The 13,098-nt window shown below is 38.9% G+C and overlaps 1 protein-coding gene across 1 annotated transcript in view; it reads left to right on the forward strand.

Moving 5' to 3' along the window:
• The window catches only part of SORCS3 (sortilin related VPS10 domain containing receptor 3), a 606,047-nt gene that overhangs the window by 391,352 nt on the left and 201,597 nt on the right, over positions 1-13,098 (forward strand). Inside the window, exon 5 of the mRNA XM_034663620.1 lies at positions 7,274-7,347. Within this exon, the coding sequence (XP_034519511.1) occupies positions 7,274-7,347 (74 nt within the window). The remainder of the gene's footprint in view (positions 1-7,273; positions 7,348-13,098) is intronic.

The following is a 13,098-nucleotide window of genomic DNA, read 5'->3' on the forward strand; positions in this document are numbered from 1 at the left end:
AACACAGGGGATTATCCCTGTAGTCCTACGTAGCCCAGCCAAGCTCTACCACTCCCTCTGTGGCTACCAAGGAAATAAGTGCAGAAACCTTATTTTTACCAGAAACGAGCCTCATTTTATTTGAAAGACAAAGACCATCATGACCATGATTCAGCTGAAATCTACCAAATTTCCATAGGCTTTGAGGAAAAAAAAATCAGGACAGCTGTACATTAAGTTTGAATTTGCTACAGGGGAGAGCTTTTTTATAAATGTGTTCCAAACCATTCTTCCCTCTTTATGGACAATATGCTGGCTCTAGGGAATCTGGCTGGATCACCAAAAGCTCCCATAAAATGCATAGTTTGTTGCCTCTTCTGAGTATGTCTGGTTACTGCCATATGGTCATTATTAATTCATATTTATTCTTAGAAAATACTATCCTTAGGGGTGTGGTGAAAATGTATAGGAGAGAAAAATATAGGCAAATGAGATTTTGGCTTTTAATCACAGATTCAACAATCTGGTCATACACCAGACTTCTGGTCTTACAACTAAATGCCTAGGGATAGAGAGAAAAACAATACAAAAACAAAAACCCCCCCCAAAAATAGAGAACTGTATTACTCTTGGTGGTAGGTGTAAGATGTCTGTATATTTGACCCTTGAACAATACAAGGGTTAGAGGCACTGACCCCCTGTGCAGTTGAAAATCCACGTATATTTTTTGACTCCTTAAAAACTTAACTGCAAATAACCTATTGTAGACTGGAAATCTTACTGATAACATAAACAGTCAATGAACATATATTTTCTATGTGACATGTTTAGATGCTGTAGTCTTACAATAGAGCAATCTAGAGAAAAGAAAATGTTACTAAGAAAACCATAAGGAAGGGAAAATATATTGACAGCACTAGGCTGCGTTTATCGAAAAAAAAATCTGTGTGTATGTGAATGTGCTCAGTCCAAACCCGTGTTGTTCAAGGGTCAATTATATTAGTCTCACGTGAGCTGCTGTCACAGAGTAGCCTGAATTAGGTGACTTGGAACAATAGAAATTCATTGTCCTACAATTCCAGAGGCTAGAGATCCAAAATCAAGGTGTTGGCATGGCCATGTTCCCTCTGAAATTTAAAGGGGAGCCCTTCTTTGTGTCTTCTTTGCTTCTGGTGATTTGTCATTAGACTTTGACATCCCTTGGCTTGTGGACACCTCGCTTTAATCCCCTGTCTTCGCGTGGCCTTCTCTCTGTGTGTCTTCATATTGTCTTCCCTCTGCTCCCGTGTGTCCAAATTTATCCTTATGAGGATATCAGTCATATTGGATTAGGGCCCACCCCGACCTCATTTTAACTTGTTTACATCTGCAAAGACCTTGTTTCCAAATAAGGTCATATTCTGAGATGCTCGAGGCTAGGACTGCAACGTATCTTTTTGGGGGGACCCAGTTCAAGCAATAACCTCCTAATTAAATCATATCATTCTTTGGACTTAAGCTTTCCAGCTATAACTTGTTGTTCCTCTTGTGGAATATTACATTGATTAAATTGCCTCTAGTTCTTCAGCTATCACATGCTTTTCCCTGGCAGGCTGATGTAATTAGGGAACTAATAACTGGATCAATAAGGAAAAGAGCATGTTCTTTCATATTTTCCATCTGTTCCAATGATTCATTTAGGGCTTTCTGTGTGTGTGTGTGTTGCCACTTAATACGTGGTTGTTAAGAGATATGAGACCATGACACACAGGGGAAGAAGGGAGGGGAGAGGATCTGGTTTGTTCTCTGGTAAAAGTCCAGGAATGTCATCCTTGCGGGGAGGGGGCATCATGAGGCAGGATGGGGAGGAGAACAGTCTCATATATGTAACTTTGTATAAATAAGAAATGCTTTTTCTCTTTTATTATGTTAGTCACCATACAGTACTTCATTAGTTTTTGATGTAGTGTTTCATGCTTCATTGTTTGCGTATAACACCCAGTGCTCCACGCAGTGCATGCCCTTCTTAATACCCATCACCGGGCTAACCCATCCCCCCACCCCTCCCCCCTGAAACCCTCAGTTTGTTTCCCGGATTCCATAGTCTCTCATGGTTCGTCTCCCCCTCTGATTCCCCCCCTTCATTTTCCCCTTCCTTCTCCTAATGTCCTTCCTGCTATTCCTTATGTTCCACATATGAGTGAAACCATATGATAATTGTCTTTCTCTGCTTGATTTATTTCACTTAGCATAATCCCCTCCAGTTCCATCCATGGTTTTTTTTTACGATTTTATTTATTTATTTGAGAGAGAGCAAGTGAGTGAGAGAGTGAGGGGGAGAGGGAGCAGCAGGCTAGCACAGAGCCTGATGTGGGGCTCGAACCCATGACCCTAGGATCATGACCTGGGCTGAAATCAAGAGTCGGAGGATTAAAACCAACTGAACCACCCAAGCACCCCTAAACAAGAAATGTTTCTGAAGATGTTTAATGCTTGGAAAATCTATTTTAGTGTTGTATGAAGCACATTGGGTTGAAGCCATGCAGGACTATTTAAACAGCATGCGAGCTAATACGTTGCTTGTCCTAGGAAGGATTCACCGTTATCCATGATGATCTCTGTGTAATACCATTTTGTGGAAAATCCCATATTGCTTTGTCTGATTCCAGGTCCCTCTTGGAAAAAATTGGAATTTTAATTTTTGGCCTTTTAATTTTTTAAAGGTAAATATAATATATACATTATAATTAGAAATTACTATTATAAGATATAAGTAGAATAAAAATTGGCTTATATTACTATTGAAATATTATGTCCATTGTAAAGAAATTTGAAAATGATAGAAAGATTTAAAAAGTACGTGTTACCCATGGTCCCACAATTCAGAAATAACCACTGCTAATATTTTGCATATTTCCTTCTGATGTGTTTCAAGTTTTTGCAATACTTTAAATAAATTAGTGTCAATGTATACATGTTTTGCAATATATTTTAAAATAAATAATATATCATAAGCATTTTCATATCATTAAATGATCTTGTAACACTTACTATTGAATGGTTGCCTAAATAAAGAATTTAGGCATTCTCTTTGAATGTTAGAGCTTTTTAAATTACTAAAGTAATGCATGTTCCTAATAATTTTAAAGACCCTGATAACCAAGAGAAAAAATACCAATGGCTTCCAATTTTACCCTTGTGGAGATAACTAGTAATAATATTATGCCATACGTTGCATGGCAGTGTAATTGTCTGAATTTCTGTCTTCCACTGTTCATGGCATTTTTAACCTTTGTAATTCCAGCACTTAGTTCAGTGCTTAAAGCATAGTGGTTTCTTGATACACTTTTAGTCAATGAAGGAAGGAAGGAAGAAATGGATGAACACGTACGTGAATGGAGAGACTACAAAGATTCAGCTTGCGGTAGAATAAAATCCATTTCAGACTCAGCAACTTACTGTGGATGGAGAGACAAGGTAGCTAACCAAAGGCTCTTAATGAATAGGAGCCTGCTCTTTCTGTTCATCTGAATCAGCCTCTAGGCAGAGAATTCAATTTAATTTTTCTCCCATCAGTCAAATGGAAGAGCTGAAAAAGCAAAACGAGAGACAAGGGAGCAGGAGGTGGAACAGGCTTGGATGAGGAGATCAGCAGCTGATCTCTTGTTCTTTCTCTGTTAGGAAGAGCATGAGACGAGAGGAGCCATGCTTCTCCTAAGGGTGAGTCCTAGCAGGAGCTGTGGTGGGGGCATTCTGCCACTACTGGATCCTCCATGATGGAGGGACTAATAATTTCTCTGGAGGATTGAGACTCCAGCAGTGTCAGTGTGACCCCCATGGCTCTTCCCTGGCTTGTCTCTAGAGTTTGCAGCAGAGAAAGACACAATCATGTTGGGTTTTATTTGACAGGATTTGGGGCTCTGCTTCTATGATTGGGATCTGGGCTGACAAAGAGTCTGATATCTTTGGGTTATTGAAGGCTCCAACCAAAGTCTCTTCTGTGTTTAATTGCTAAGCGTGTCTTAAGTCTGAGCATCTGTCTCTCGGACACCTGCCATGGGAAGGAGAGTGACCCATTTCTTAAAACTCTGCATGGAAATCTCAGTCCTTGCAAAAAAAAAAAATATATATATATATATATTTTTTTTTTTCCCCAATGCAATGGTTTGGTCCTTACCAACTCTCTCCTTCCTCCCAACACTGTCCCCAATATAAATATACATACAGATAAATATAGGATCAGCCACAAATAGTTGGATGTATAGAAAATGAGACAGACAGGAAAATGGACAGACAGCCTCCACCTCCTTTTAGCCAGTGACAGTCATCACATCTCTCCTTCCTCTTAAAAGCTTCCCCCATTAGCCAAGTTCAAGACTTCAACCATATTGACACCTTTGTTCTTATTGTTTTCTTCACCTTATAAAATCTCTATGCACCTTCTCTCCTGTCCATACTACCTATCTCCAGAGGCCTAGCTCCAGCTATGTTGTTCTAGGAAGGTTCATTGTTCCATTTACATTCCTGTTAATCTTGCTTGTTTTCTAGTCTTTGGCCCATTTTCCACTTTGGTGTGGTGCATGTATATTTGAGAGTCATCTGTGTACAAATTGAGAGATGGGAAATATTAACAGGGGTGAAAATGGAACAATGAGGCTTCCTGGAACAATATATCTAGAACTTTAGAGATAGCTGGTGTGGACAGGGCAGAAGGCAGATAGAGATTTTGTATGTATAGTTGAGGTTCAGGAAGGGGTTGTCATTTTTGCTTTCTGAAGAATTGGATGTGGTTCTGTGTGTTCTATAATTTTAATGGCATAGAGCTAGTTGTTTTCTTCACTACGTTGGTGAATAAAGAAAGGGACAAAGGGTGATGGGGGATAGTTTTGCCTATTTTTCTCATATGCAGAGTTGAATACACATAGTAGTTAGTGCTTACTGATGGCATGGGAACCCAGTTTGGGTAAATACTGGGAGAGTTGGTAGAGCTGGTGAAGTATAGTATAAACTGTGATCAGCTAAATCAGAATTGACATCTTGGTTTTCATATAGTTGTTACAGTTACTTTGTAGAGTCAAGAACCAGTATTTTCATTCATAAAATGGGAATGCTAATATATCTCCTTAACTGCCTTGTAGGACATTTTGAGTTTCATATATATACATATATATATATATATATATATATATATATACATACATATATNATATGTATGTATATATACATATATATATGTATGTGTATATATATATATGTATATATATATATAGAGAGAGAGAGAGAGAGAGAGAATATATCACAACACACACATGCACATATTTCCTTGCTATTTACTGAACAAAAAGAGATGTTTTTATGTAGTTCATAGAGTCAATGTCCAATGAATATTTGAATTAAATTGAAATGGGCTAAAACTTCTTTAAGTCCCCTAAGGCTTATTTGAGATTACCAGAAGCTCATTAAAAAATTATTTCTGTATGAGTTGCAAGATTATGGACTCAGCATTACAGATGGCAGCATTACCTGGGTGTGGTATGCCAGATAGCGCATCCTTATAGGGGAAGAGTATTTGGAGATGTGATAATGGGAAGATACTTCATCCGACCTCATTTCTATAAACTTGAGGCCCATCTATTTCTGCCTTTCCCAATTTCCCCAACTGTGAAAGTGTGGAGAACATAAACACAATAGAATTCTCATTATAAACTAGGTGCCATGACTCCATAGAGGAAGACAGGAACCAGGCATTAGCAAACTTAAATCCTGGTTCTTTTGACCAAAACTTAACTTCCCCAAAACGGAGTTTCATTAACTGTGAAATAGGAGGTTTGTGTGTTCACCTGTATATGTATTCTATAACCACTGATACACAAAGATGATTTGGGCATGATTCCTGCCCCTCTTATGACTCATAGACTAATGGCAGGAGGGGCATGCCAACCAGTATTGCCTTGACGTGAACAGCTTCTTAGAGGCAGACAGTGAAAATAACGATGGTACCTGGAGGGAGTGGTTGACTCTACATGGTAGATTAGAAAATGCTTGAGAGGAAGGATTCAAGTTAGTCATAATTGCCTTGCCTTCCTTTCAGTGTCATATGTGAAAGAGCAATGTGGTCCATCTATTATTATTATTATTAATTATTATCATTAATTATTGTTATTAATTATTAATATTATTATTATTTTCATTATGTCAGAGCAATTATACTTTCAGGCATACAATTAAAAATAAAGTCCATACTCTTGGCTAGTTTGTTATAGGAATGTTGGCCTTTCCCTTATGTGTTAAAAAGTGGTCAGACTCTATATCCTAAAGTAAGTAAATGTGGAATCTGACTTTATTAGCCCTGCTGGGGGTTCTTCTTTATTTTTCTGAAGTTATTCGGCTCTTCTAGAATTTTTTCTCATTCCATGAGTTATCCATTTTTATGTGCCTATTTTAATTATTGATTTATTCAACAAAATTTAGTGAACACTTTATATGTATTAAAGGAGTCTAAACACAACTAAGTAATGAGACAGATCTGAAAGACATAACCACATATTACCTCATGATAAGTGCTCAGTGGAAACCAAAGATGAGTGCAGTGAATTGAGAAGGGAGAAAGATGAGTGGCTTGAAGTGGTTAGAAAAGGGTGCACGGAGGGAGCCACCCACACTTGTGTAATGTTTACTTAGGCGTAAGCATGGCCTTATCTCTGTGAAGACATGGGAGTATAAAGAAGCGTGGTATCCTTTTTGGCAGTGGAGAGTCCGTTTCATTTAGATTATATATTGGAGCAGTGACAGATAAAACTTGAACAGCACAATATTTTGTACAGATACCAGCTGATGAATATTTTTATATGTGTTTTATTTCCCTGAGAACACAGAATCTACCTCTTCTTTATCTTTATATACACCAGAGTGCCTTACACGTAGGAGCTATTCAATAAATACATTTTAAATAAATATTGCTGAGTTGTTTTGGGTGGAGCTAAAGATATCTTGGAATTTGAAGAAAAATAAGAATTTTATGAAAGGCTTTACCCCTGAAGGAGAGAACGATGGATGGCATCAGAAAGGACTACACTCAGCTCAAAAAACATTAGTCTACTGGATATATGTTGAGCACCTACTTGGTGCTAGAAGTCACCGTGATAAGCACAGCATGGTCGTATTCATAGGTTTTTATCTAGATAAAATGGATGCCGACCTGGGTGCATTAGGCACTCTCGTGTGCTGGAATGTTCTTATCGAGGGGGGTGCCATGTGTATTTATGTTGACCCGTGCCCTTGATGCTTATGCTTTCCTCACTTCATTGTTTTGCAGCTCTACAGCTCCATGGACTTTGGAAGACGGTGGCAACTCATGCATGAACGCATCACACCCAACAGGTTTTACTGGTAAGCCCCATCCACAGACCCATTACCCTCTTGGATAAAGAATTATCAGAGCATAGCACTCAGAATAATACTGGACACCTTCATCACTTGAAGACAACGTGTGTTCTAGCCCTTTGCTACTCGGTGTGGTTCACGTACCAGCGGCATCAGCATCACCTGGGAACTTGTTAGAAATGCAGAGTCTCAGGCAAAACTTCCTGAGTAGGAGTCAGTGTATACCATGGTCCCTAGTGACTCAGTGTGTGCATTAAAGTTTGAGAAGCACTGGGTGAAGGTGCTCCATGAGAAGGTCATGACCGGGGGCTGTTGGCTGGGTGCTAATCTCCCTTTGTTTGGGAAAATTATATATTTTGTGTACTCATTCTAAAAGCAGTATTTCCTAAAATGTACTCTGAAAAACATTAGTTCCACAAAATACTTCTCCTTTCCTAAGCATTTCTATGGTCAAGCAATCTTAAGTAATGATTATTTAAGTCTGCCTCACTGAAGATGCCGGGTTCATGTTAGGATAATTAAGACCCTGGAGAAACCCAGAGACCAAAGCAGTCTTCCAAACTTATTTCACTAAAGAATCCTTTTCCCATGTCACACATGATAAATCCTTCAGAACAGCTTCTGTGGAGCACATTCTGAAAAGCCTTTTTTTAAGAGTGAGTGTATGTTCCAAATGGAAAATTAGCCCTATCAGAAAGTGTTTTTATTAATTGGTGTTCCTTTATATGTGAGTGATATTTTTACCTTGGTGTTAACAAGCTAAACGTGGTTTGGTATAAGTTTATATTTTGTTCTTCCCTGCTGCAATGTGAAAACACTTCTTGTATCTTGCTTTCATTTCAGCAGAGGTATGGCCAAAGGAATAGAGATTAGGAAACATGCACCCAAGTGTTTAATATGCTTAATTATATACTCAATTAAAACAAAACCAAAATTAATCTTTGAAAGTAGTCCCTATTTCCTATCTCTTTTTAAGCACCTTAGTTCAATGCCCTTAAAAAGTCATGAGATGGCCATTTTTGTGTTATATAAGGTGCGAGTGGTGTGTGTGTGTGTGTGTGTGTGTAGTGGGGGATGGTGGTGAGTACTTTGTGTAGATAGATAGATATAGAGGGAAAGAAAGATAGGTAGGTAGATATAAAGATAGATAGATGATAGATGATAGATAGATAGATAGATAGATAGATAGATAGATAGATGATAGATAGATAATCATACCAACATCTTTGAAAGCAATGGCTCCACCCAGACCCCTCTGTACACACAAAACTATGAGCAGAATTCAGAAAGATAACTGCAGAAGCATCCCATGAGTACGCAGTGTGTACCAACCTACTGATTTCACACAGTGAGTGGGGGGTAGTGCTCTTGGCTCAACACCTGGATTATCCCCACTAATTTTGCCCTTTTCAGACCAAATATTATTTGGTCTGTACTGTTATTACACTTATTATTGGGTCTGAACTATTAGGAACTATTAGATTTAGAATTATTAGGATTTTTTAATAGACTAAGGCAGAAAAAGGACGTATTTATTCTCTGATATTCCAGCTATCTGACTACAGCCCTTTGCTCAGCCAAGAGACCAGTTTCTCGGTGTGCCATCGCTCACAGGTCCCTCAAAGAGAGAGGGGGGGAAACCCTCTGCTATTTCTGGAACAAACTCTTGAGATGGCAAGGCTGTTGGCTGACTAGGAAGGCAAGTTGATGGAAAAGGAAAGTGCAATAGACTGGATAAGCCTTGTCATCGTTTCTGAGGGAAATTAAATTAAGTGCACGATGGGCAGCATTTTCCTATGTTTTGCAAAGGACAAGAAGAGAAGGTTCCAGCTGCGGTGTGCCCTCCCCCTTCCTTTGTGTAGCAGAAAGAATAAATCCCCAGGTCCTGATAATTGTGTTTCATCTGTCCTGCACTCTGTGATTCTTTCATATATGCCCCCATGGGGAAATAAAAAAGTTAGTGCCCGTGCTGGCTAGCCAAGTGGTAGCTGGCAATTCCATCTTCGTAATTATCACTTCTTCGTTTCTGATGTATAATTGCCATGATTATTCTTCTAGGTGTCATAGGAGTTGCAGTGAAAGAGCTCACTTTACATAGACATTCTTTTCCCCAGTGACAAAATCCGTGTCTGTCTAAAGCTCTAAACCATTTGTGTTGAAGAGATTTGGCCTGTATGGGTTAGGACTAGAAACATTCACTCGGAACCTCCTTGAGGAAAAACAAAGTGTGCATCTGTCTGGTGTAGAGCCCTGCTCTGGCCAATACAAGGACTCTTCAAGCCGTGGTTCCCTCATCTGTATAATGGGAACAAGATTCTTCTTGTCAATTTCATAAGGTTCTGTAAAGGACCAGATATGATCAATTGGACATTTGGCAATTTCATCTCTTCAATTGTATATCAGATTTATCATTTCTACATTATAAGTCATTAAGAATTATGCTTATTAGCATTTCCAAAGACCATGACACCTAAGTGAGTCATCATTTTTCTGGGACACAAATTTGTATCCCATGCATGATGAGGTTTGTATACCTGTGGACATCTGATAACAATTGAGTAGATCTGATTTATTAGGAAAGATCCACTTCTCAGCCTAACCCCTACTGCCCTCTACTCTTTATTGAGTCATAATTCTTATGCAGTGGTACAGCCAAAACAAATCAACAACAAAAAGCCCTAAAACTACTTCTCTGGGAGAGATGGTGCAGTTAAGTGTTGGGGAGGGTGGGGACACACTGGAGGGAGTGTAGTCATGCTAAAAACAAGACATTGAGATGAAGGATGATGTTAATACTTTTATCTTATATGTAGACAAAGAGTGAATGTGCAATTCACAAGTAATATCGCCCAGATATTGCTATCTATAATTTGGAGATTTGCAATTGTCTAGGGATAGATCCTTCATGAATGTAAAGTTTCTTCTCCATGCTACCTTCAGTTGATGGAAAATAGCAACTGGGGGGGATTTGTAGGAAAAACACTGTGATCCAGAAGGAATTCTTGCCAAGGGTGCTGGAGGGAGAACTGACCACACATGCCTCATCTTTGCTGTAATGGCTGTGAACGTGTATTGGGAAAAGTAAGGGGCTGCCATTGTTATCCATTTCCTCCTTAGTGCCCCACAGTGCCTTTGAGTCAGGCAGGGCATAGGGCATAATATTCATTAGCAATAACAAAAGCTTCCTCTGGAGGTAAAATATTCTTTGTGAATTCCAGATGCTCTAACCCCATCAGGAGAGATCACCTAGGAATCTTACATTATGGAGTGATTCAGCTGTCCAACGCATGCCCAGAGAATAGTATTGACTGACATGAAAACTCCTTCTTTATATGTGACCCTTTCACTCATTTGATACCTGGTTAACAGGCGGATCACCAGGCCTGTCTTATGTTCCCATTTATCACCCCAGCTGCTTTAGCAATTATAATTTGCATGCAGAACACAAAAACGGAATGTGTGTCTTAACATAATGCCTTTCTTGTCTGCTTGGGCAAAGCTATCATGCGGGGAAAAAGTATGTGTTTTCTTTTGTTTTGTTTTGTTTTTGTTTTGTTTGTTTTTAAGATCCTACTGAGCTGCAAATGAATAGCTTTTCCACTCTTCCATTGGGAGACATTTAACAGGCAAGCACATTCTGCGGTGGGAAGATCGTTTTCTTTGCACATCCAATGTGGATACTTGTGGTTCACAGCTTTGCCTTTATGGTCCCTCACCCTCCCTAGGTTCAGCTTCTTCTGGTGTGACTTGGCTGGCCTCTACATGCCTCTGGTCTGACGGCATTTGCTTGAATAGAATTGTGAAAGAGATAAAGCATGTCTCCAATATCTCTTCCTTATTAACTTCCCCTTCGTTATTCTGTCTCCTGAAAGATTGGGGTCTTTTTTGTTCCCATTTCTTGCCGTCACTGCAGAAGAATATTCTGATAAAGTAATACACCCTAGGGTATAGGGGACTTTAAACTCTTAATCCTTTTCTGGGATGTTTGGGTTGCAACAATGACTGGTCTTGAGTGTAAGAAACCCTATAAGAGGTCGATAGATGTAGTATTGGGTTTATTTATTTATTTATTTATTTATTTATTTATTGTTTTTTTAATTTAAATTAAGTTAGCCACCATATAGTACAACATTAGTTTTTGATGTAGTGTTCATTGATTCATTAGTTGTATGTAATATCCAGTGCTCATCACATCACATGCCCTCCTTAATGCCCATCACCCAGTTACCCCATCCCCCCCACCTCCCCTTCTGCAACCCGTTTGTTTCCCAGAGTCAAGAGTCTCTCATGGTTTGTCTCCCTCTCTGATTTCTTCCCATTCAGTTTTCCCTCCTTTCCCCTATGATCCTCTGCGCTATTTCTTACATTCCACATATGAGTGAAACCATATGATAATTGTCTTTCTCTGCTTGACTTATTTCAGTTAGCAAACTGAACCTAGGAACCTTGAGTTCCACCCATGTCAATGTAAATTGTGGGTATTCATCCTTTCTGTTGGCTGAATAATATTCCATTATGAACCACATCTTCTTTATCCATTCATCTGTCGAAGGGCATCTTGGCTCTTTCCACAGTTTGGCTATTGTGGACATTACTGCTATGAACATTGGGGTACAGGTACCCCTTCTTTTCAATACATCTGTATCTTTGGGGAAAATACCCAGTAGCGCAATTACTGAGTCATAGGGCAGCTCTATTTTTAACTTCATGAGGAACCTCCATACTGCTTTCCAGAGTGGCTGTACCAGCTTGCATTCACACCAACACTGTAAGAGGGTTCCCCTTTCTCCATGTGTAATACTGGTTTTAGATCAGCCCACTTTGGAGGGGCAGGAAGACAGTCTCTTGAGGACTGCTCTTTTGAGCTGTTGTGATGCCTGGTTGCAGGCTGAATTAGTGGCTGGTGTATAGGATAGTCAGGGTGGGCTCCACGTCTCTGTTGTACTTTGATTAAGGTCAGTGTACTCAATGTAGATTTCTGGTGATGGTTTGTGCCAGCACCTTCTCTCTCCTGGTTTTCAGAAAGGCCATGAGAGAGGGTAGGAAAAAAGGAAAAGTATATAGGAGGTCCTAGGATAATGTCTTTTAAAGGAGAAAGGAATGGCATGGAAAAAGACAGCAGACTAAAAGTCTTCTCATTACAATCTTGCGTTTTCAAGCTCTATTCTTCTTGTTTTCCCCAGTTTCTTTTTGTCTGCATGTGCTCATTTATTCATAGCGTACACACATTACATGTGAATTTCTACAATCTACTTTTCCTCCTCTTAATGTTCTATTATACCAATTTTTGTTATTATAAAATCTTTATAACCATCATTATTAATTGTCTGTGCAATACTTCATTATATAAAGATACATATTTTATTACTGTGTTTTCTTTTTATTGGACATTGGAAACTTTCACATTTTTTATTACCATAAATAATAGTTTCATTAATATTTTGTGCATATATCTTTAATATCTAGGATTGTTTTCTTGCACCAGTGTTTAGGTAGCCCAAGTAAGAACTTTGATTGTGTTTTTCCCAGTCTCAGCAGAGTGTTACATTTAAGTGATTATGACCCAAATTCAATACGAAAACATTTCAGAACAATACTGCTTTTTACTGAACATTTTCTTAAATGGGTTGCAAAGAAACATTATATCACACAGCACACAGTGAGTCTTTCTAAAACTCCTTTGCCTGTATTTGTCTCCAGAAGTCCTGATCATCCATGTTACCTTCTCATCTTTCCTTCTCTTTCTATGGGCTCTCA

Source organism: Ailuropoda melanoleuca, chromosome 6 (assembly GCF_002007445.2).
Source record: "Ailuropoda melanoleuca isolate Jingjing chromosome 6, ASM200744v2, whole genome shotgun sequence".
Classification (NCBI taxonomy): Eukaryota; Metazoa; Chordata; class Mammalia; order Carnivora; family Ursidae; genus Ailuropoda; species Ailuropoda melanoleuca.